The sequence below is a fragment of the Crinia signifera genome, chromosome 3 (assembly GCF_055691185.1).
Source record: "Crinia signifera chromosome 3, ASM5569118v1, whole genome shotgun sequence".
NCBI classification, from domain to species: Eukaryota; Metazoa; Chordata; class Amphibia; order Anura; family Myobatrachidae; genus Crinia; species Crinia signifera.
The window spans coordinates 280,266,926-280,293,346 of NC_139219.1; the positions used below are offsets into that span (position 1 = coordinate 280,266,926).

Genomic DNA, 26,421 nt, shown 5'->3' on the forward strand with positions numbered 1-26,421 from the left:
CCCCTTCCCCACAAACACACACACACACACACACACACACACACACACACACACACACACACACACACACACACACACACACACACACACACACACACACACACACACACACACACACACACACACACACACACACACACACCACCTTATATAAATATACTTTTGCTTGTGTGTATGTATGCATGTTATGTGTAATATGTTTAAAATAAAGAGTGTGTGACCTCTATGGTCCTGCTAGGAGGGGGAATCAGCCATAGAAGCAATATCAATGGATTTCAATTAACTGAAATTACAAAGTTTCCGGTTGTCACGGAAACGAAACGCGTTGACGTACCTCTGCTGCACGCTACTACTTCTGTTTGAATCCCAACAGCTAATTCACCGATGCACCGTTGCACCTCACTCCACGTGCAGACGCTCAGCCGCCAAGCCGCTGTGTCCACCCGCCAGCTATTCATCCTCCGGCTACAGCCGCTAACAGCACCCGCCTGCCACTCTAAGCCGCTGTGTCTCCCTGCCGGCTATCCACCCTCCAGCTACAGCCACTAACAGCACCGGCCTGCCGCTCCAAGCTGCTGTGTCTCCCTGTCGGCTATTCATCCTCCGGCTACAGCCGCTAACAGCATCCTATAGCCGCTCCAACGCCGCCTCACCACCTTGGGCGCAAGGAATCCAGCATTGCTTATTGGACGGGGTTGAGCACCCTACACATCTGGCTCCCCTGCAAACCAGGACTTTGAAAACAACCAAAAGGGTGAGATATTACTAAAACATCTTTAAATACGCTGTACCTATTTGACTGCATACATGCTAATGGACTGCATACATGCTAATTTGGGCCAGGTGTAACAGCACCCCATATTTGAATCTTATCACCCTAAGACATTCTGAGAACTATTGCACATTGGTGCTTTAAATTAGCTTGGCAAATGAACAAACATCTATGTCCAACAGTGCAGCTGCACAGGATACATATAAATTCACGGAGTAGTATATAAACGTGCATATTTTAATTATCATTGTTTTGCTACTAGTGCAATATATGTATTTTTGTTTTGTTTTTATGTTTTTTCATTAAATTGTATATTTGCATGTTGCTTTTTATAAATGTATAATTATACAGTGTGTCCAGTCTACATTTTTATTCAGCAAGGCAATCATCTATATCCATTAGCAGCTCATGGTGTCTATCCCCCCCCCCCCCCCCCCCCCTCCATTTGCTGTAATTTTTGTGTGGGTACCAGCAAGACCCACCAGAACACCTGCAGCAGCAGTGGGGAAACATTGTTAACCACTTGAGTCTAAATTTAAACCCACCACAACATTTGAGCGCCGGTTTTTGCAGTCTTGATAGGTGGCTCTCCTAGGCACCATCATTCTGCAAACCCCTGCTTACAGTTTCACCGCCTGACTATGACCCAGAAGTCCTACTGCGCAGGTGTGGTGGTTGGCCTACACATGTGCAAGCTGCAGAAGGATCCCTTTCAGGGGAATTCCACAGAATGAAACCCATAGACTTCTGTAGGCAATGCCATCTATGAATGGAATTGCCTATCTGGTACTACTGTAGCTCTGGGAAGTTTCACGTTCCAACACTTGATACGGTCGTTTTATCGAATGACATTAGGTCGAATGTCATTTGGTCGACCCCACTAGGTCGAATGTGTAAAAAGGTCGACATGGGTTTATGTCGAACTTCCGACTATGTCGACTGCCATTAGGTCGACTGGGGTTAGGTCGAATTGCTCTTTTTGGGTTTTTTTTGGTGCCGACATGTGCCGACAGGCGGTGGTTCATGCCCTACCATCCACTAGGGCGTGGAGGAGGTTATTAAAGCTGTGGCGAGCGAAGCGAGCCACCGTGCCCGAAGCATTGCGAGCGAAGCGAGCAATGCGAGGGTCCGATTCACTATGTCAACAGTGTCCATGTCGACACTGTTGACATTTCGGCCAAAAAAACCCCAAAAAGAGCAATTCGACCTAACCCCAGTCGACCTAATGGCAGTCGACATAGTCGGAAGTTCGACATAAACCCATGTCGACCTTTTTACACATTCGACCTAGTGGGGTCGACCAAATGACATTCGACCTAATGTCATTCGATAAAACGAACCGTATCCCTTGATACATACAAGGAATGCGGAAAACCTCAGAAATAATTCTGACATAAACTCTCTCTTAGATCACCAATCCCACTGCTTAATATGGATCCGCACCTCCATCCTCTGGTAAGAACTGCCTACACTTCCCTCCTACATTGCTTTTCCCACACATCCTAGCGGGAGCTCTGTAGTCCTAATGCAGCATCTCAGTTTCCCACAGACTGAGGGCGGGATGTACTAAGAGGAAAATGCAGTAAACCCCCGTTCCAAATGTACTAATATCCGGCCGCCGCGTCATTGCACCTTTGGGCGGCACACCACATCACAAGTATTGCGGGTGCCTCCGTCACCGCACTGCGATTCTAGCCGCATATGTTAATACATATGTGGTAGCATCGCTGCGGCCGGGTGGCGATGTATTTTAATACATCCCGCCCTGACTCTTTTGACATTTTTGTCAATTTGTTCTTCCATGATCAAATACTATCTAGACCTAGGCCTTGCCCTAAATTTCATTTATTTCTCTTCTCTTAGTATATTCACTGGATTTCCAGATCACATGACATCCAAATGTATTTATGTTCTCAGGATGTCCCACCAAATGTTGCTGACCGGCATTATCATAAGTCTTTCCTTTGTTTCTATGGGCCAGATGTACTAAACTTGAAAAGTGATAGACCACCAGCCAATCAGCTCCTACCTGCCATGTCACAGGCAGGGTTTGAAAAATTACAGGTAGCAGCTGATTGGTTGGTGGTTTATCACTCTCCATTTTATCACTTTTCAAGGCTTAGTACATCTCACCCTATATCCAAAATGTTTCCATATCTACTACTTACATATAAAGCTGTCCATACACTTTTTATTTTGCCTGATTTCACCAGGTTCCAATGCATTTGGACAAGAAATCAGGTGAAATCTAGCAAATCGCACGTGTTTTAGATCTGATGCGTGGTCCCATGTGCATCGTATGGAAGGCACTCCGTTGCAAGGTGCTGCATGTAGGATCTGTTGGATCAGACAGCCTCTGCTAGCACTTGCTGGGATCGCATGCGATACTGCAGCCTGTGAAGCTGGCGCACGGTTCACTGGAAATCCTATGCGACTTCTCCCTTCCTCTAACACAGGATCACTGAATCAACTGCAATCCGAGCTCTCATTGTCCCCTGCACTGACTGCTATCACTTCCCTACTGCTGGTCTTTCAATAAACAGAATCCCACCCCCTAGATTCTTTTATAGTGGCACTGACTAATTTTACGTACAAAAAATTAAAAAGTTGCCAACTCCACCACCCTCACTCTGCCCAAAATCTGCTCCTATCACCCACCAGTGGCGTTACCAGATCCCAATTCCAATCATAGGACTGTATACACCCAGTCTGTGTAGCTACCACTGAGCAGTTCTTATTATTGCAATCTGGCTGGACATAGGCTCTTATTCAGATCTGATCGCATTACAAACTTGTTCTCAAAATGGGAAAAACCATGTGCACTGCAGGTGGGGCAGATGTAACATGTGCAGAGAGAGTTAGGTTTGGGTGAGTTATTTTGTTTCTGTGCAGGGTAAATACTAACTGCTTTATTTTTACAACGCAATTTAGATTTCAGTTTCAACACACCCCACCTAAATCTAACTCCCTGCACATGTTACATCTGCCCCACCTGCAGTGCACATGGTATTGCCATACTGTATTTGTAGTATGGGGCATCTATTATGTCCTATAGCTTGTATGCTTGTGAGTAGAGTCCTCTTACAGCTTTGTCTTTTTGTCTTGCCCGGTTACTGTGTTTTCCCCAATGACGTAGCGCTGCAGATTACGCAGGCGCGGCATAAATGTTAAACAAATAAATAAATGTGATACTTACTCGTACAAAACTTGCAGGGAACCACCCTTCATTGTCCACGATCCTCCCCCACCACCATTCCTTATTGGTGGCATCCATTACTTCAATAACACTGCCGACCTTGAAGCCCAATTCCTGGTCATCCATGGTGACATGGTCCCACAGAGCTTCTGCAAACACCACGCTTCCATCACTTATCAGCTGTGGGGAGAACACAAAGGATTTCACTGATTTATGATCCACAGTAACAACAAGAAGTATTGTATATAGTATATTGGAGCGTTAGGAATATTGGTGTAACTCTTTCTCTAGACGTTTACAGGATAACTATCCCATATATGAAATGCTTGGAACCAGAAGTATTTGGGATTTCCGATTTTTTTTGGAATATTTGCATCCCATAATGAGATACCTTGGAGATGGGGCCCATGTATAAACACGAAGTGCATTATATGAGTCATATACACCTTATACACATAAGGGCCATTTCGGACCCGAACTCGTAGCAGACCAAATTTGGCCTCTTCCACGATGTTTGGGGTTTGCCGTGCGCATGTGCAAACCCCAGGAGTGAACGGCTATGGTGAGTTTCACACTCACAGGGCTGTTTGCCCCATAGGGGGTGGTGGCCGACAAAGGGCTGGAGCAGGGGAACACCCCATAAAAACGCTGTCCGTTCCACTGAGAACACAGGCGTGGCATTGCCTGCTCAGGGCAGGCAGCTGACGTCACATGATGTCTGGTTACCACCCCCAAAAGCCGGCTTTGTGTCAATCACCTTGCGTGGGGCCAGCAATGAAAAAGGTATCAGGAATTTATTGCAGGATGGCCTTGCACATGCGTACTATGGGTCTGCGAAGTCTATCGATAACCATCCGGCCTGTGGATTTGCAGCCGTGTGATCGGGTGTGAATTATACCACACATGGACCATTATAGCACACAGTAATAAGTCGCTGAATGATTTATTAGCTGCACATCATCATCATCATCATCATCAGGGTCAGATGAAGTTCTGTGTGGGCCCCAGAGAAAGTTATACAGCACTTTTAGCTTCATGCAGATCATGGTCGCCAGGGCAAAGGCGGATTTAGAATTTATGGGGCCCTAGGCAAGATAAGGTTTTGGGGCCCTCCTATCTTAAATAATCCACAACACTATATATTTGCTGCTGATTGCAGCCGGTATTGATAGATTGCCTTGGCGCGTACAGTTTACCTATAAATGCTCAACTGCGTACACATCTCAATCAGGCTCTAGGTCTTTTCCAAGTCGGCTTAATACCTATTTCACATTCAAAGTAAACTGACTGCCCGCCAGGGCCGGTGTAAGGTTTCTTGGCACCCTAGGCAAAACTTCAGTCTACTGCCCCCCCCCCCCCCCCCCCCAGGCAACCCCACACTGCCACCAATACCCACTTTCCAGCCCCTTAAGTGAAGGTGTTGAGGTGGCACCTTAGACATTCCTCAGTCACCACCTGCAGTAAGTACAACAAAGATGTCTTCCTCGTAGACATCTGTACTTTTGTGATAGGCAGACTCTGTGGCGCCCCCCCCCCCCCCCCCCCCCCCCAAGATCCCGGCGCCCTGGGCAGCTACCTAAAGCTGCCTAATGGTAGAGCCGGCCCTGCTGCCCACATACAGTGGATGATGCCATGAGTTAGTTGCGCAATATTTTTATGGGTCCCCTTGGTATATCTTTATGGGGAACCTTGGCTGAGCCCTAGGCGGGTGCCTAGTTTGCCTTTTTGGAAAATCTGCCTTTGCACCTGTAATCAGGAGTGGAACTACTACAGTAGCAGATGCACAGAGCCCAAAAAACGTCACTGCAGACTCTAGAACCTTGCACATTTAAATACAAAAAATCCTATACATAAAATTATGAAGAATACCAAACTAGAACTACTGCTCAAGAATAATTCTGGCAACTAATTTACTCTGGTGACTTAAGACGTGTACACACGTGCGATTCATCTAAGCAATTTTGTCTAAATCGCTTAGAATGTATCCATAAATCGCCCCGTGTGTACAGAGTGGCCGGTAGCGATGTGCGGACCCACGGCGATGCTATTGCCCAGCCAAATAGATGCTGCAGGCAAAAATATTCTTGCTAGATGCTGCAGTGTCTGCTAGTCTGTACACATGGACTGTTGCTGGGGATAGCCGTCAGCTTATCTCTGGCAGCGACAGGGAGATTTTGGCAAAATCTCCCTGCTATAGCCTGTGTGTACACCCCTTTAGAGAATCTATGTACTAAGCCTTGAGGGGAGATAAAAGGGACCGATAAAGTACCAGCCAATCAGCTCCTAACTGCCATATACAGGCTGTGTTTGAAAATTACAGTAGCTGGTTGGATGGTAATGAGAGTAATGAGAGGACAGCTTGGACCCCTTTAAATGGCGAGTCCGCTGCATTTTGTGGTGAGCCCCGCCGTTTTAATGGCCACACTAGCCGGAGGAAACCAGCGAGGTGGAAACGGCGAGTGAAGGGGAGGGAGTTGAATACTCTGATGGTGAGCTATCGGCACTGCTCGCTGTCATAGCTCGCCATCAGGGAATTGACTACCCCTTGAAGGGTATCTATCATTGTAGTCACAAAGTTAAATAAATGGACTAGTACTAATTAAGTCATCTGTGCTCAAGCATGGCTTTTCTTAAAACTTAGACTTTTTAGGATTGTCAGCCTTATGCATTCACCCACTACTTACAGCTGTTACACTTGGTGAAAATGCTGCTGTACTTCCTATGATGGGGAATGGATGAAATAGATAACAACACCAGTGCTGTGTCAGCGATGGACTGGTCAACAATGCACCAGAATCTGAAGGCAATACAAGCATCAGTGGCATTTGCAGCCCCTTGACTTCAGCTCACATCATACATGCAGAGTTGTATGTAATATATGTGCTGGGTGCGATGTGTCTATAACAGACGCCAATACACCTAGGATGCAGCATTCACTGTCCTTCAAAGCCTGCCCCCAGGCTACTGTCAAACCTAGCCAATAGGTGTCTGGAGCAGGCTAAGGAAGACAATGATGTTGAAATGAGGGGGCAAATATAGAGGCCCAACAGTGGCAGATTATAAACTGGGCAAGATATTTGCTTGGCTAACTTGTTTTTTTTTTTATCTCACGTTGAACTAATACTTTCCAAGTGGCAAGTTTGCACGTGAACCACCACTCCCAGCAGAAATACTGATACCTATAAAACAAGTCAGATGAAATGTTGAAAATGGAGTCTCAAATAATAAGCAAATGTATTAAAATAATGGGTAAAAAGAGGCAAATTGCCATCCTGCACTGGGCCGGGGCATATGTGGCGCTTCAGAAAATCTGGGCCTTTGTGCAGACATTGGGGGTTATTCTAGTTCACTCTTTCTGACAAATTCCTTCTAAGATGGACAAAACCATGTGCACTGCAGGTGGGGCAGATGTAACTTGTGCAGAGAGAATAAGATTTGGGTGGGGTTTTACTTCAAAGTGAGAGCTATATTGCAGTGTAAAAATAAAGCAGCCAGTATTTTCCCTGCACAGAAACAAAATAACTCACCCATATCTAATTATCTCTGCACAAGTTACATCTGCCCCCCTGCAGTGCACATGGTTTTGGCCATCTAAGAAGGAATCTGTCAGAAAGAGTGAACTAGAATAACCCCCATTGTGTACACATTTAGGAGGCAAGTCTATTCTGTATATTACACCCACTATGCTGGCACTTCCCAACCAATAAGATTGGAGATTTTTAATTATTTGTCCCCAAAAAATGTTAAGAAATACTGGGTTACCATAATCCTTAATGATGTCCGTATCTGTACAAAAAGATGGCACATCACTTGGAATTGAATTATCCCCTTTACAAATTATAGTCCCCACATTTCAACTTTGCAAGAAAATTAGCAGCTTGCATGAAAGCATCTTACGTATGACGCAGCTGCTGTCAGCATGGGCCAACATTTCCCACAAATAAAATGACCAACTACCATAGTTACCCACATTTATAAATATTGTTCAAGAAACTTAAAGTCTTGATGTGCCTTGGAAATGGACAAGTCCTCTCTTGTCATCATTATCAAATCATACTACCTCCGGTGGGGCTGGGGATGGTCGCATGGACGTGGAGCTCCGGTCCCCCATCCATGGAGCTCCACCATCCCCGGCCTCCGGAGCAGCGGGTGGCATGCAGTGGGGCAGCGGCGGTGAGGAGAGGGAAGGCAGTGCTGCTCACCCCCGGCAGCGAGCAGTGGCGAGCGTCGCAAATCACTGGAGCAGAAGTGGGACGGTCAGGACCATCGGCCTGTGGAGAGGAAACCACACTGGGAGCTCCAGCTCCATCCATGGAGCTCCCGGCCCCCCAACCCCACTGCGGGATCGCGAGCTGAGACTGCCACCGGGAGTGAAGAGGAGAGAGGGCTGGGATCCCCCCAGGCAGCGGCGGTCCAGCCTAGTGGAGGCCCCACACAAAGGTCTGCAGGCGTCTATCCCGCGACCCCGGCATCCAGGCTCCCTGCGACCATCGGTGGTAGAGGTGAGGGGAAGCTACGGGAGGGCCCCAGGAGACATTGTGAAAGGTGCCCACCTTCCCTGTCAAAGCAATATGTGCGATAATATATTTTCATGGGGTCCTTACAAATTTTTGCTATGGGGCCTATAAATACAGTATCTAGTCAAGCCACTGCATTGTAACATATAACAATGGGCAGCACGGACAGTATGATGGTTAGCATTACTGCCTCACAGCACTGAGGTCATGGGCTTTGATTCATACCATGGTCCTAACTGCAGAATTTGTATATTCTTCCTGTGCTTTTGTGGGTTTCCTCTGGGTTCTCTGGTATCCTCCCAAGATCCAAAAATATACTGGTAGGTTAATTGTCTTCCATCAAAATTACCCCTAGAATGATTGTGTGTGTGTACATGTGGTAGGTAATATAGAGTGTAAGCTCCACTGGGGCACGGACTGATGTGAATGTTCAACTATTCTCTGTAAAGCGTTGCAGAATATGTGTGCGCTATATTAAAAACTGTTAATAATAGTAACATTGACAATCCCAAAGACCCCCTTACTTTTAATCCACACACTATAAGGTTATATCCGCAAGCTCTCCTGTCATAAAAAAAATAAAGAAAAAGAGGCAGAAACTGGGCACACTGCAGGCCTCATAAATTCTATGGGTACATTGTGATCATGCAATATGTGGCTACTTCTCAAGGTCCTGCCCTGCCAATTAAAATATGGCTACTCAGGTTAACCTACACAGTATTTAAGAAAATTTTTAAATATTTATTAAAAAGAGTACTAAAATGGTAGGAAGATGGACCTTGATATGACACATAATATGTGGCAGCATCTCCTGAGTTAGATATCCACCTTGAGGCAATTGGGGTGGAGCATCCAGGCGAACCAAGACAAATGGGTACATGTGATAATCAGTGATTAAGGGTTAATCATTTAATTAAGACAGATAGAGCCATCCTCATCTAGCCCTTTAATAGGATTAAGCGAGCCAGAGCTGTTGGACTTAATCCCCTGCTAATCCCCTAATGCTGGGGTTGCCAACCCTAGTCCTCGAGAGCTACCAACAGTGCATGTTTTGCAGGTCTCCTCACAGAATCACAAGTGAGCTAATTAGCTCCATCTGTGTATCTTTTAAAATGTGTCAGTGATTAATGAGTGCAGCTGTGCAGCAGCTAGGTTGTCTGGAAAATGTGAACTGTTGGTAGCTCTCGAGGGCTAGGGTTGGCTACCACTGCCCTAATGTATTGTTCTATGTATTGTATTGAAGCTGAGATTTATAGATGATAATAAACCTTGGTGAGCCATGGCTCACCATGGCACTCCAGAGAAGGCTAGTTGAAGAAGGATCCATCTGTAATTACTACTTGTGATAAATGCTAGTTTGATTTTTTCTCCACGAGCCCTATTATTGTCTTCAGACATAGCATGGGACTTATTAGGAGGAAAAAAAAATCTACAGACAGCATGGAGATACAAAGGAAAGAAGATACAGAAAATAAGGAAACAGCAGGAAAAGAAAGCAGGCAGCAAGAGAGGTGATAACAAATGCATTTGTTGCAGGTATACAGAAAAGCTGGTACAGATTTACAGGCTTTATCAAAAAGAAGACAGATGACTTCCTAAAATCATTTAGCAGATATTTAAGATTTTGGCAAGTGAGACACAGGACAAACATGGTCATTGCGGAGATCCAGGAGAAAGATGCAGCCATTGGGGAGGCCGGACAAACCTAATGAATAGTACAGTGCAGAGCCGCAGATGGATATGTGAAGCACCATCGCAATTCACTGATCGCCTTTGCTTCTACTTTACCTGTGTACAGCATGCAGTGCTTACTGTACAGTAGCTCCATAGGGGTGTGCTCCCTCGTGGCCGATAGTCTCGGCCTGCCATCATATTGTACAGTAATTATGCTACGTAGACCCCTGGACTTGGTGGGGAAATGTGTGCTTAGCAGTGTAAGGGCGGGCTAAGCTTGCCCAAACATTTCCCCACCCTCAGGCTGAAATAGCATCTATGTAGAATAAAAAAAATGGTGGCGGGTGAGACTATGAGACTTACTCGAACACCATTTACATTGAATACAGTTTTGAATACAAGAATATTGCTTGCATTGTGACAAACCCAGAGTGTAACCCCGAGTGCCATTGGCAGTTGTACTGGGCAGATAATTATATAAGGCTTCCTGGTGTCTGCATCACAGTGTGCTTTTAGCTGTGCCTAGTGTTCGGATCCTGCATGAGCAATACATTTGGAGGGGGGGGGGGATTTCATTAAAGTATGCTTACAGTATTTGTATTTATAGTCACTCTTTACTTTTGCACATACTGGACCTTATTCTGGTCTGTCCGCACGGGAACCAATGTTTTTTGTATTGCGCATGTGCATTTCTGTGCATGTGCATACACAGGGTGCATGAACCCATGGCAAACAGATTGTGCACGCACCCAGGACAGCGGGCAGGCGACGGAGAGGGGCGTGGGGCGGTGTGCGGGACCATTAGCATATGGGAATGCCCAGCGTTTCATGGGCTCTTCACTGCCCAGCTGCTTCACTGACGCAGGCTAGGGACATTGTTGTTGCGATCGCCCCCTAGGCCAGTGGTGTCACTAGGGGGGACTCCCACCTGAAGCCCCAGTGCTGGGATGCGGTGCAGGTAGCGGCTGTGCTGTCTTCGGTGTCCTGAATCCTGCGCCGCCCGGAATGGTACACCCACCACCCATTGCACCGATACTAATTGCAAATGTACTAACATATGCAATTAGTAATGCAAAGGGCAGAATGATTCATCACTACACCAGGTAACACCAACCCTAGTGATGCCTCTACTCCATGCTTTGCCACTCTCAGCCCTCATGGATGCTGCACTGCTAGTTGAGCTCGTAGTGTGCCGCAATGTACTATACCATAGCAAGATGCAGGCGGGCAGATCGGAAGGTGCAGCTCAGCATACTGTGTATACAAAATAGTGCTTTGTCTACACCAAGGGTGGGGAACCTTTTTTGTGTCAAGGGCCATTTGTATAGGGAAAAAATCCTTTGGGGGCCATATGTAAAAATGTCTCTTACAAATTGTCCTGCTGCAGCCGTCCCACGCTCCGGCGGCTGCCGCTGAATAGGACTGACAGTCTCCGGCTGCTGTTGATTAAGAGGAATCTTGCGAGGACTACCGAGCTCAAGCGAGAATTCCCCTGTACTTGACTCCCGGCAAAGCCTCCGGGCAGGTGGGAGGGCCACTCAGACCGGCTATGGGGGCCGCATACGGTTTCCCACCCATGGTCTTCACAGTGGCTCATCTGCATCAGGTGTCAATGAGATGACAGGTTTGCAGTACAGTAGACCTAATGGCTGAGCGGTTAAGTGCACAGTGTGCCATGCGTAGAGACTACAGTTTTTTTTTTTTTTTTATTCCCCTGTTTTATATTTGTACATCACAATGTGTCTGGTAGTTCTGTTGTTCCTTCACCATTTAAAAAAAAAAATCTGCTACGTAATGGCACATTGAGCTCACGGGACACTGAGAGGAAATGTAGGCCAAGATCAGCTCCGTAAGGATGGGCTTCTTCATCGCAGATAGTCTCTGCCAACCGCAATTGTGTCGTCGATCTAGGGAATACATTATGGAGATATAATGTAAGCCGAGCTTAGCTCGCCATTGCAGAGCTAAGCCCGGCACACTGTACATGATCTGTATTCAGCGATACTGTAGTGCTCATCTGTGAAGCCACTGAACATTACTGCATTTAACATTCAGTAAAGTAGTACTTGCACTATATTACTATACTGTATTTCATTGGAGACCTCCAGCATGCGTAATGATGATTTTTAAAAGCGACATCTGGTGGATGAACATATGCATTACACTCATCAGCAACACCAAACGCCACACTAGCCGCGTTGTGCAGCACTTCGCCACGCTACAGTGCGGATCGAATTGCAATCAGACCGCCATAGGAAGGCTAGATGAGCGTGCCTATATCTGTACACCCTTTTGCAAAAAATATTATTTTAGAAATGTACTCCTAACTCCGCATTACCCTCAATTGTTCACCCCTGTCTTTAGATTGTAAGCTCACTTGGTTAGCGCCATCTTTTTATTTTGTTTAATGTTTCATGTCATAGTATGTAACTTACTAGTATTACAATCAGGGACCCAGAGAGGAGGAGAGTGAGTCTAAATTACCCAAGCCCTGGTATCTGTAGAGGCCCATCACTGCAGGGAGGCGTGGCCACATCATTGCTGAGCTATTGCCACGCCCCCATTATGCTGTGGTTAGGAACCTCATATACAATAAAGACATGTGACCAAGGGTGGTAGCCGCACCCATTCATGTGACCACACACCCTAAGGTACCTGGGCCCGCGAGGAGACTCAGCAGCCCTGATTATCGTCCTCTTAATGTTCAGGCCTGTCATTGTGTAATATGTTGGTGCTTTATTTATAACAATAGTGATATGACAACAATTACCAAGAAAAAAAAAAAAAACAATTAAACCTTACACTTAAGTAAAATAAAAGCAACAATGACTTAGAGCAGGGGTAGCCAACTCCAGTCCTCAAGAGCTACCAACAGTTAATGTTTTCCAGATCTCCTCACAGAATCAAAAGTGAAGTATTTAGCTCCACCTGTGGATCTTTTAAAACGTGTTAGTCAGTAATGAGTGCACCTGTGTACCTGCGAGGTGAGCTGGAAAACGTGACCTGTTGGTAGCTCTCGAGGACTGGAGTTGGCTACCCCCGGCTTAGAGGTATGCAGCAGTCTTGTTAAGACCTCAGAATTAGTCTGAATTAGGCCTCCTAATAAGGAACGTTTGATCTGCATTCTTACTAGTGCATTTAATAGTGTTTTAGAGACGGCTGTAGGATTTCACTCCTGTTTACATTTGATAAGCACAAAGAATGTGTACGTTTGGCATGTTAAAAATCCTGTGTAAAATTAATTTAAAACACACGAAACGCCAGTAGATATAAGCCTTCAATCCCCCTCAATAGCAGCACTGATAGGCATAGTATTATGTCGCAGGAATGAGCAGCTTAATTGACAATGGAACCACACTGCTTCATGAAAAGTATTAATTTGATATACAACACTTGTATGTTTGCGTGTGACTGGCCCTGAGTCTCTGTATGACATGCAGCAGAAGTTGGCATGAAAAAAGCTGCATGGTAGCACAGGGGGGTATTCAATTTAGTGCTGTTTTTTTAGGCTACTTGCCTTCAAAGTATTCAATTGCGGGCGTTTTTGGTAATTTTTTTTTTTTACTTTTTCAACCATGTGTTTTCATTTTTTGGGGGAGCGAATCGGCATGGGCGAACACGGACCCAAAATCGGTGGGAAATGCCCACAAATTTGATCAAAAGTGGGTGAAATTCCCCTATTCACATGGTTTTTGCCCATGCCAGGTTTTTGAAGGGACATTGAAAAACAGACAAAAATAGCTGATTGTTCGCTTGACGAAAAATCTGTCCGTAATTGAATACCCCCTCAGACTCACGCAGATATACAAGTGTTACCGGATGGAGACGGAATCCCGGCAGTCGAAATACCAACGCCGGAATCCCGACCACCTCAATGCCGGCAATTTCTCTCTCTATGGGTGTCCACGACACCCATAGAGGGAGAATAAAATAGTGTGCCGAGTGAAGCGAGCCCGCAAGGGGGGGGGGGGTGATCCACGGCCCCCTTGTCGGTATTTCGGCGGTCGGGATTCCGGCGTCGGTATTTCGACCGCCGGGATTTCGTACTGAATCCAGTGTTACATATCAAATAAATCAGTTCAGTCTTGTGAAGCCAAGTCACTGGTACAAGAAGGGATGTTTGGTGCGAGTACAGGAATAGACACCAGCTTTTATTCTCTTTCAAAATGTTCTGACATGAAACCTAAGTACTGTGACATTTTGAAAAAAAAAAAATCAACCTTTATTTGTGTCTAGAAAAGAGATTTATTTTTTGAAAGTGCATACTCTGATTGTAGCCATCTATTTTAGGTAACACAAAGAAAGGATGAAAAGCAACACAAAACACACAATTTGGCACCAGAAAACAAAAGTACTAGGTACTAGGCAAAACATTTGGCTTCCACATTGTCTACATACAGTATTTGTAACACATCAGAAAACGATATCAAGTTATAGTGCTCACTGGGGACTCTGTGTGATACACACAGCCCCAATTTTGAAGGCAATTTTGGCATTAAAATGATGCTAGAAGACGCATTTTCTTAGTAGTGGACACAGAATACTAGAGGCAAAACTGTTAGTGAGAAACATGACTTCATTTCTGTTTACCTCATAAAATGAAGGGGGTAGTGCGCGGGAAGTCATACTGACGTTTCTAAAACCAAATTGCTAAAAAAAACACCAAAACAAAATGGGAGCCAGGCATCCCCATACACGTGCAAGACAGATATAATGTGGTAAAAATGCCTCCTCTAGCACCAATCTAAGAACAAATCTACTGGTATGTGCCTTGCTACAAAGAGCAACAAAATGCTTGGTTTATTTCCTCTGAGACCCGGATCATCACAGCTATGTAATTAACACTACAAACACATTTTAGTCAGTAACAGGAAAAGCGGACATAAGGCTTTTTGGCTGTAATCCAACGCTAGATTTCTTGTATTCACACAATATTCTCCTGACTGTATCCTTCTCATATGGTGAGTGTGTGTGTGTGTGTGTGTGTGTGTGTGTAAACATGGATGTGTGCAGTGCCTAGTACATTATAGGATAAATAAAAATAATATGCAGGTATTTCTCATAAATGGCAGCCAAGGGGCACTGCGTGGAACCTAGAGATGCTGCTTACAGGAGAAGGAATGGATGATGTGTTGGTTTCTCGGAGGCAAGTGTCACCATGCATTACACAGAGAAAAACAGAATTTCACAGTTAGAATGCAAGAACGGATAGAGGATGGGTGATCATCACAGCTCTCCTTAAGCAGACGCTCCTGTTCTTCCCACACATGTAATACCTGAAGAAAATCTATGGCTGACCCTCTGGAACACATCAGCACAATGTCCACAATAGCATATTTGAATCCAAGGCAAACATCTGTGGAATATTGGTTGCATGTTGCTGTTTTTTTTCCAAACACCCCCCTCCCTTTTCAAATAAATATGTACCAGCATGTCAATTGAAAAAAAAAAAAAATAAGGTAGGGGGTGGGGGGCAGACAGCCCCAGCAGTTATGTGATGAAGTCCCTCCGTCCTGTGAACCGTAAGTCTTCAAGGCACAAGTGTTGGCTGCAATTATTTGGGACCAGACGCATCATCGAGATGACCAGGAGAGGATACCTGGGGCCAGACAATGGCAAGCTGTCCTGCTGAGATGGAGCCGAGTCACCGTCTCAGGAAAACGCCAGCAGAAACATGAGCACAACGTTAATAAAGATGAGGAAGAGCAAAATCACAAAGACTACGACGCGCTGGGTTTCTGGGTTCATGTTACAGCGAAGGATGGTGTGCAGTGTGTTCCATTTTTGCCTGGCTCGATCCGAACCTCTTGCCATATCTTGGTGTGTGCTGAGAAAGCAGAGCAGTTCCCAATGGCTCCTGGCCACAAACAATAGGACTGTACTGCAGCTGTCAGAAGCAGGATCTATCTGCGGTGCATAGTGTTCAGAGAGGCACCGTGCATGCAGCACAATGATTACCTTCCTGCAGGATTCAGGAAATAATCCCGGGACTTGCCATCCTCCTCCTCTCTATGGAGAGAGGTATATGAAATCCGGATTGATGGATACAGCATAGATGTATTCCAGTCTTAGCAGGCTGATGGAGGTATTTAATTCCCTGTACCAGAAAATCCTTGCATTCTGTAGCAGCAGTTGTTGGTGAGTTATTGGCTTTCTCCCTAGCCAATCCGCTCTTTGCAGACTATGGTATCTAGGAAACACGCAGTCTTAAAAGGGGAAAAGGAAGAAAGGTGGACACTGACATATTTAAAGAGCCTCAGAAATGGCTCTGACACATGTCTGCTGCGATGAAAGCTACAGGATTTCTGAATAAAGTTAGCATGAATGGGGTACACCAGGATCAGCAGGCAGGCTTCACGGGGCTTTGCAAAGATTCACAAAGAGAAAGGGATTAATGTGTGTGTCTCTCAGGAAGAATGTGCTCTACATTGAAGTCAATGGGCTTCTGCAAAGCAGCTGAATTAATGTAACTGTGGCTGTAAACTGGAAGATACAGATTTGTGAGGTGTTTCCAGGCAAAGGTCCACAAGGCATTTTATCAAATACAATTAATGTGGGCAGAATAAATGTGGGGGCCATTCAGACCCGCTCGGTGTAGGCCGAATTCGCTACCCTGGCTGATGTTTGGGGTTTGCGCAAGCAGGAATCTGCACATGTGCAAACCCCCAGAGTGAACAATTTTGGCCATTTTACGCATTTATCTGCTCGCTACAGAGCAAATATATGCAGCCTAGCAAGCAAGTCTGAATGACCCCCTTGAGCTTTAAAACTCGCCATACACTTATGCGATTTGGGCCCATTTCACCGGATTCCGATGGAATGGGCCAAAAATTGGGTGAAAAGTGCCAAAATCATATGGCACAGTCCTGTGTGCATCGGATCCGGAGATCGCAAGTGCAGCAGTTCGCATACGATACATCGCATGGTAAAGGCCCATATAAGATGTATCCAGTGGCTCCTGGAAGCGGGTAGGCAATAGGTTATAGTAGTAGTAGTAGATGATTATTGTTACTAGTTTAAAATGAAAAAAAAGGAAAACCTGTTAGAAAAAAGCTCTAATTTTGTTGCATTTTGACACACGTTTATTCTGAATGTAGCTAAAAGACAATGTATGCCACCTTGCACACATCCGGCCGACAAGCCAACCGCTGGATGGAAACAGACATGTGGCATATGCTGACTGTCCCTCCCTCCTCGTTTAAGCTTCCAATTTCTTTCTATTTTTGGCTACGTAACATTTTAAGGTTACTGATATCATTGGATATATTGTATTTATATGGCTATAGTTTTAGTCGAAACTTTCACACCAATGATTTGTACAACCGAACTACTACAATCCTTACTGTGATGCCTGAAAATGTTTCAGTTTGTATTGAACGTATTGTGTTTAATGTGCAAAGTTTTTAATAAAACACATATTGGAAAAAAAAGATGTATCCAGTGGCGGCTCCTACCTTGGCGGAGAAGAGGCTGCCACAATGCCGCCCCCCCCTCCGGTGCCACCATTGCCAGTCCCCGCAGGTAGTCACCGTTTGTGCTGAATCTTGATCACTGTTGCAGGACCAGCGCATGCGCAGTAGCCACTTCAGTACTGCACTTGTGCTGACCCCAGCCTCTATTCGGCTGCTTCGGGAGCAGACCCGTAGCAGGGTATACGGACCGGGTCAGGCGCATGGACAGTATTGTCAGTGGTACTGCTCGTGTGCAGAACCCACTTTTTAGGGGCTGTCCTGCAGTTGTGCATTAAGAGTCATCCCGGAGGGAGGGAACACCTCCCAATGGGACTACCTTGGTGACTGGCAGGTCGGACTTCCAATAGGAAGTCACTGCCAGTCACAGACTGCATCTGGCTTTACACAGTGGCGGATTTTACCTGGGGGGGGGGCTGCAGCCCATATGTAAAAACTGCCACTGGATGTATCGTATGTGGTCCAGCCACCAGAGAGCTCAGCAGCTCCCCGGCAGGCAGTTGCCGAGATATCGCATGCGAGGCCTCGGATTAGTGTATGGAGGCCTTTACTCACTGGGTTCTTGTTTTGCCTGTTTTTTTTTCATTCTGCAATAGGGCCCTGCAGATTCCTTGTGGTGCTATATCAATAAAATAATAATTACAGTGTTCGCTGAGGCCTGTGCTTTTCAGTTGAGGACTCACAAAATATTGAAGCCCCTTCACACCTGTCAGATGGGATTAACCAGTTGCCAGTTTTATCATCTATTACAGAAAAAAATCCTTTATTTTGCAGATCACTTGTTACATTCCAGTTTAACATGGGAATTGTATATATGTGAGTAGATTAAGTATTGTTTAAGTAGTGCAGCTATGTGTCAATTTGTGTCATAAAAATAAAGGGTAGGGAAGGCATAGGAACCGCATAGGAACTGTGTAGGAACCGATTAGGAATGCTCCTAACAGACATGATACGGCGAGCAGATGGCTCATTTTACCTAACAGCTACATGTCATTAAAGTGACATTGGAATTATTTGGGGGGTCAAACAGGGAGGATTCAGTATCTCAGACTAAGAGCATCTGATCTCTGACGATTTTCATGCATAACAGTCTGAAAAAGGAAAGGCCTGCAAAACGAAATTTCTAACTGGCGGTTCTGTGGAAGAAATCAACTTGTTAACAAAAGAGGTCAGAGGCTCAACTGGTTCATGCTAAAAGGACTGAGGCATTGTCCCTCTCAGAAACTGACCAGGAAGGGCCACTTTAACAAGCCAGGGCCCGGGTAGTTAGTTGCCACCCCTCTTGGCGCAGGTGTTACAATATCTCTAAATGCATGGCATTTTGAATCTTGGAGAGGAAGGGCAGCAGAAGACCCCAAAGCGATTCAGTCTTGTCACTTAAGAACAGGACACTAAAGCCCCATACACACTAGATATCGATAGAAGAGCCATTCTGAACGATATCTTCTACTTTCTCCTCTAGAGCCAGATGTATCAAGCTTCACAAAGTGATAAAATGGAATGATAAAAAGCCAACAAATCAGCTCCTACCTGTCATTTTTCAAACCCAGCCAGTAACATGTCAGTTAGCTGATTGGCTGGTTGTTTATCACTCTCCATTTTATCACTTTTTTCAATTTCATGCCACAAATAATTCAGGCTATACTGGGAGTAAAAGGCAGGATTGTACCCAGTACTAAATAAGGGTGATCTGTGAGTGTACAATCGATCCATTTGTCCTAAAGCACAATGCTGTAAACCAGAAAATCAGAATACTCAGATAATCAGAGTCCCCCATTGGTTGCCTGTATATTACGGCATTCAATATAAAATACTTCTGCTTACATACAGAGCCATCACTCTGACTGCACCGACTTATATCTATTTGCTTACCTCAAAATATATCCCCACCCGACCTCTCCGCTCTGCACAGGATCTGCGTCTCTCATCCACACTCATTATTCGCTCCCACTTACACTTGCAGGATTTTTGTTGGGCAGCACCCACCTTATGGAATGCCCTTCCACATACACTAAGACTCTCCTCTAGCCTCCAAACTTTCAAGCGTTCCCTGAAAGCTCACCTCTTCAGGCAGCTTATCATATTCAGGAACCCCCACACAACCTCCAGTAGCATTTATATCTAAGTGCACCCCACCAGTGCCGTCTAGTAATCTGATGGGCCTGCCATGCCATGGAATTCTATCCTTATGTATCCCTCCTATTATCCCTATAGAGTGTAAGCTTGTGAGCAGGGCCCTCCTTCCTCCATGTCGGTTTGTATCTACCCAGTTTGTTGAATCACTGTTTGAAAAGCGCAACAGAATATGCTGCACTATAGAAACTGTAAATAAATAAATAATAAATAATACTGACCTTTTATGGTTTACAGCAGTGTGTCAGAGGAATTTGAGTTTTTCTTGTCTAGATAACTGCTTCAGCCTATAAACTGGTCTGAGCAACTTACATTCTCTGTATCTTTGTCTAAGAGACAAATATACAGAAGAGTCCTCATCCACCTTGCCTCAATACACCACGTGGTGTGAGACATGGTGAGGGGTGTGTAAGTGGCGCTACTACTGTGGGCATTATGTGTCTAAGCGTTGCTTCTACTATGGGTATTATATGTGTAAGCAGTGCTATTACTGTGGGCATTATTTGTGTAATCAATGCTACCAAGGGTTAATGTGGGGTGGAGCTGAATTCCACCACCTGTATTGATTGCAATGCTTTGCACAGAAAGTCCTGGCAGGGGAAATTAGTTCCACCACCTCTCCAGGACCGCTTTAAGGCCTGAAATCTATTATTGTGGGCATTATGTGAATAAGTGGCGCTACTACTGTGGCCATGATGTGTAAGCAGCATTACCACTTTGGGCATTATGTACCGTATACCGTCATACCTAATCCTATTTACAATAATACTTCACCCTAATCCCTAATACTAGCCCTAATACCCTAACAAAACCATCAATCTTAATCCCACTCTAACCCTAATAACCTAGCACTAAAACAGATAGACTTTTTCTATCTTTCTATGTTGGAAACAACTCTAGTCTGTGTACAAATTGAAAATAACTACATAGCCTTAACCAGTGGAGTAAGTTCGCCCCAGTTGCCCGGAGGCAAGATAAATATTGGTGCCCCCAAATAGCTCAATCAGTAAGGTGTCTGTCTCCAGTAAGATAGGTCATGGGTTCCAATACAGGGTGTGACACTTGCAAAAATGATGTTATGAGGAGGAGTCAGCCACAGAAACGATATTGACATCTTTCAATTAACTGATTCAAACTTGCAGAGGAGGAGAGGTGCCCCCTTGGGAGCAAAAACCCGGCGGCAGATGACTCCCAGAGTTAAGCCTCTGGCCTTAACCTCTGTCAATGGCTGTGTGTGTGGTCTCTTGTTTTCCATACAACTCTAGGGGACACTGTAAAAAAAAAATAATGGCAACCCACTCCCTACAGTAGAAGCACAAATATAAAGCAAGTAAAATAAAAGCACATTTCTCCTGGCTGACCATTATGCTGGGTCTTAACAAATCCAATGAATAGACAGAGAGCTACAGCATTATTAGTTAAAAGCGCTGGAGTTAAAGCAAACTTGCTGATGGAAGCCTGGGACTTCAGCGCCTTTCTTTCAGATTTCTTCAATAGGAACAATATATTAATAGAACACTACAGGTAAATTTCATTAAGCACTTTGTCAATGTGCCCGTAGCCCATAGCGTCCCCATTTCCTCTCTGGAGAGACAAAGTCTATTCACTGAATAAATGACCCCAGGGGCCTCTAAACACACCATTAGACTCATGGAAGTCCAAAGACACTAAAAACAGATAAAATAAGATGCATATGATGCGACTTATGTATCTTCGTGTTATATGTATTCAGACATTTGCCTGCTTAAATCAAATCAACCTTTCTCCTCACCCCGTAGCTTTGTGGCTGCAGCGGGAATGGAAACATAAATATTTCTGGCAGCGTTCTTCAGCTATAACAGGAAAATATGCATATTGGGGGTTGAAAACGGCCTGATAATGGAGATGAGCAGATGGCCCGAATCAAAGGTGAATGTAAAAGGCACAGAAACTGTTGTGTCATATCCTGTGGCATTGGATATAATACATTGCATGCAAAACGAGCGCATGCAGGGGGTTATTTTGGGTGATTCACAAGGCTGCAGATTCGCAGCCTTGCGAGTCCACCAAACCCCGCCTTGCGAATGGTTGGCTGGCCCCACCCAATCGCAAGCGCAATTCACATGCAGGGCATGCAAATGGATATTACACAGTAACATCTATTCGCAGGCCAGTGGGGAACGCCCACATCTTTAGATGGTCGTCGACCATCAAAACTTGTGGTGCGTGCACGAATATAAAAGTGACTTTCAAGTCACTTACATATGAGTGTACACTGGGAAGGAAATGGGCGGGCCGCTGACATCTGTTGATGCATGCCATACCTAGTAGTTACTCAGCATGGCCACCGCATCTCCTCAGTCGGGGCCAGTTAATCTGCAGAAGAAGCAGTAACTGGCCTCGGCACTCTTACAAAATGACGGCAACAAACGGACCCCATTTCCTCCTCCAAACAGCAGCAGTCTGATTCATCCAGGGCAGTGGTTCCCAAACTGTGTGCCTAGGCTCCCTGGGGTGCCTCTGGACACTTGTAGGGGTGCCTCGGGTTGGTCGTCCAGGACCAATTCAATTTATTTATGATCAATTATTTCTGGACAAAACCAGTGCTGGTGGCTGCCAATCATAAAATGTGTACAATCAGAACCAAATCCTGCCCTTTACCACATACAGTAACTGACCTAATAAGCACATAAAAACACAATCTACTTCATTTGATATATATTTTTTGGGGCCTAGGGGTGCCGTGGAAAAATTCTGATACTCTAGGGTGCCGTGATTAGAATAAGATTGGGAACCCCTGATCCAGGTATGACAGCACATGTGCACTGTCCCCGAACCATCCAATTCTAAATCAACTTTGCTTCATTCTACTAAACTATTCAGTTGCCCAGCTAAATGCTGTCAAATCTGTTTTGCTTAATTGTGCTTATTACAGTGGAAGACATGTTACAGTATTTTGTACTATATCTATGGATGTTACATCTTAGGGTATATAGCTGCTAAATGCTATATTTACTATGGATGCAGGAGCACATTTTGGGGGAGTAACAGTTTCAGGGACAACCCCCCAACCAGGCTGTGGGGCCCCGATCAGGGTATGCCTTCTGGTGACTGGCCATACCCCCAGCACCAACCTCCTCACATCCTGTGGCTAGGCATTGTGTGCCCACCTGCACCCCCAGTCCACAATGACAGCATGTCACATGTGCAGCATGTATTATCTGACATGCAAGTGCTGCATAATGTTAGCTGATATCATCCAAAGTATTCAATAAGCCGCATACAGAATGAACCTGGCAGCTGTGCTCATAAAAACCCTCATATTTGGGTCATGCTCTGGAAAAAATGGATTGAATACACAGTTTACCCAGAATCAATTGGTTCAATTGGTTCCCAATTTTTGGGCGCAGGAATAATTTTTTTTTACTGCAAAGCCCTGCCCCGTGCCACAGGGATGTTTGCTGTGAATTATTCATAAGAGTCACCTTTGGTCAGCCAAAAGGTCATCCCTATATGTGGCAGCAGTGGCCGAAGTTGCTGTGACAATAGAACTCCTCCCCCAGCAGATAATATAGCCAATATTTGATATTTTTTCTGTCATATTATCATATGCTTTTACTTTTGCCTGTACTTTAATAATCCCAGGGCAAGATGTACAGTACTGAAAGTAAAATCACGGTTAAACTCAGTTTTCAGAGATTTGCTCTCTTTGCCCAATAGGATCCATCCCAGTGTCCCCTATGGCTTGTGCATGTTCTGGCCAATGGCGACACCAGAGTCATAAAACCAGAAAGTTCTATAATCGCAAAGAACAGATCTTTTAGTAAGGGCTGTCTGTTATCAGTCGCAGGATAAGATCATCATGGTTGCGGGTCCCGATTATTGGACTGCAGGAGGCCACGGCAGTTCCTGGTTCCAGCTGTTGCCTAGCACCCGGGAAGCTTCTTGTGTACTTGTAGCTGAAGGTGCCCATACACGGTACAATTATTGTATACAATTTGGACTAGATCGCATCGCATAGGTTTTGCAATGCAATGAGATGAGATCTAGTACAAATAGTATGTGCAGCACATACTTTTTGAGCTGTGCGATGAGATGTGTGATGGGAGCGCGCATCTTATCGCACCCAGCAATTGTACCGTGTATGGGCACCTTTACAGCTGCAATCTATGTTGTGATCACAGGAACTGATCTGCCTGGCTCATTGTGATTGGTCAGTGCTCCTGGTAAAAGGCAGCAAGTCCTGCTCAGCCCTGTTGGTGATATTCCTGTGGTTCCCGACTCTAGCGAGCTTGTCATGCGGTCACAGCACCTTGTACAGTGACCAGTCTCTCTGTCTGTTCCCCTGTCCTGGTCTCCTGCCATTGTGTTCCTGCATCCTTGAACCCTGCATAACTCCTTGTTCCTAAACCTGTGCCCTGTAGGATTCCACCCCCCGAAACCTACTATTATGTGTCTGGTCCTGAACCATGTCCAGTTCTCCATGATTATTCTCTTCCAGTTCCTTGGTCGCCTAGTGCAGCAAAGTACCTTGTCTTCAGGCATGTTTGTAGTCTGCGCCTATTTCCAATATACCTGAACCACTACCTAGCTGCATCACCTGTCCTGTCTGCCATAGCAGACTGTGGCCTGGCCACATAGTGCATCCAGCAGTCTGTCTGTATTCTGCGTCAGATCCCAGTACATACCCTGCTTCTCATTGTTTCCAGCAGTTAATCATCATCTGGCCATGTTCCATCAGCCACCATCACCTTATTTCTACAGTTCAGCATTAATCCAGTCTGGCAGTCTTCACTCATACCTTGCCAGGTCTGTCTCTAAGTACCAATGCCATGTGGCATCTCAAGTACCAGTGAGTGCCTATAGCTCTGTGGGAACGTCTGTCACTGGCATGAAGACTTCGCCAGTGCGGTTCTAAGGGCCAGATGTATCAAGCTTCAAAAAGTGATGAAATGGAGAGTGATAAACACCCATCCAATCCAGAGATAAAGTACCAGTCAGCTCCTAACTGTCACATTGCAGGGTGTGGGCAGATGTATTAAGCCTGGTGAAGTGATTAAGTGGTGATAAAGTGGAAGGTGATAACGCACCACACAACTGTCAATTTACTGACTAGATTTGAAAGAAATGACAGTTAGGGTCTGATTGGCTGGTGCATTATTACCTTCCACTTTATCAATTCACCAGGCTTAATACATCTGCCCGTTTATTTGAGAAATGACAGGAGCTGATTAGCTGGTACTTCGTTCACTTTAGATCTCTTCATGTCTTAGTACATAGACCCCTTAGCTTGCAAGTGTTTGAATTTGCAGAGTAATCAGAATTGTACTTTGTTTCGCTTAAGCGATAGCTGTTAAACATTGTTACTCTTGGACTAAATAATGACCTACTGTAATCCCTGTATTAGGATTTAATGGGATTTGCAAAAGTACCTAATGTGTTAGCATAATAACTTGTCTCAGTGCAAAGTTCAGTAAAGGCAATCATTTTGTAGAGTGAACTAATAACCTAGGCCCTTATTCTGGTTGGTGCGGTAATGTCCGCGTGCGTTTGTGCCGCCGATGTTTTGTGTCTGCGCATGTGCAGAGGCGTCTAAATGCACGTCCAAATTCCGCATGAAATGTGTACACTACGAACAGGGGGTGGAGAGGGGCGCGTGAAGGGCTGTTTGGGCTCATTACCATATGTTTACACCCCGCGTTTCATGGGCGTTCCCATGAAAACGATGGGCGTACGTATGGTAATGCGGCCGTGACGCACGTGTAGGGGGCGGACATATGACATTGCCAGATGTCAGCTGCCCGCCCAAATCCCTGCTTTTGCACGGAGAAATGCCCGTGTGGTCTGAGGTTGCGGGAGCTGGTGGACCACTCGGTCCTGCATTCGATGGTCTGCGACCATCGAATGATGGGGGAGGTTCCAAGAGATGGAGGAGGTGTATCCGTGAGAAATCCACTCGTGCTCCGTGCGGTCAGCGGCTTACCGCATTCGGACGGAGTGAGCGATCCGTACGAAAGGCTGGGTCCTGCCCGCATATTCGGCTCCGTCCGCACGACCAGAATAAGGCCCCTAGTGAACCTAGTAGCCGTAGGTGTTTCTGATTGTACTTCAAATTTACATTAGTACTGAATCTAATCAGCTTATTTAGGGGTGTACATTGGTTTCTTCGAAATGAAAAAATAAAGCGCAGTTAAAAAAACAGAAAAAGAAAAAAGTAAAATAAATTGGAAAAACAACAATAAAAAAAAAACACCTAATTCTGTGTTATGAAACGATGCCTGTAACATGATTACCTCATTTATTGCCAGCTGCTCTCCTCCTCCACCATAACGGTGACTGGAAATATGCAGGTCATCATACAAGTCTTCATCGCTCCCCATGTCATCGGTGAGAGACGGTCGGTCAAGTGAGCCATCTGTAATTACTGCAAGGATGAAAGTGATTCTACAGTTAAAGAAAGCAGGGAAAATAACAAATAATAAAAGTTTATATATACATATGCAAATGGCTATGATAAGTGAGACCATTCTGATATAACAATTGTTATTGGTTGCCGACAGGACTGCAATACGTCTGCATACAACTACGATGGCTGAATTGAATGGCAGACACGCAGTGCATACTAAAATCATAGTAAAAAAAAATTGATATCCGGTTAATAGGTCTACAGTCAGGGCTATT

General features: G+C 45.2%; 1 protein-coding gene and 1 long non-coding RNA gene across 2 annotated transcripts in view; one reads left to right on the forward strand and one right to left on the reverse strand.

Moving 5' to 3' along the window:
• The window catches only part of ARHGEF4 (Rho guanine nucleotide exchange factor 4), a 174,738-nt gene that overhangs the window by 19,028 nt on the left and 129,289 nt on the right, over positions 1 to 26,421 (reverse strand). The window contains exons 5-6 of the mRNA XM_083178276.1: positions 26,034 to 26,164; positions 3,969 to 4,148 (exon numbers count right to left, since the gene is read on the reverse strand). Of these exons, the coding sequence (XP_083034402.1) occupies positions 3,969 to 4,148; positions 26,034 to 26,164 (311 nt within the window). The remainder of the gene's footprint in view (positions 1 to 3,968; positions 4,149 to 26,033; positions 26,165 to 26,421) is intronic.
• On the forward strand, positions 336 to 26,239 carry LOC146064589 (uncharacterized). The gene is made up of 2 exons (XR_014471829.1): positions 336 to 754; positions 26,049 to 26,239. It is a non-coding gene; the product is annotated as an uncharacterized LOC146064589 (long non-coding RNA).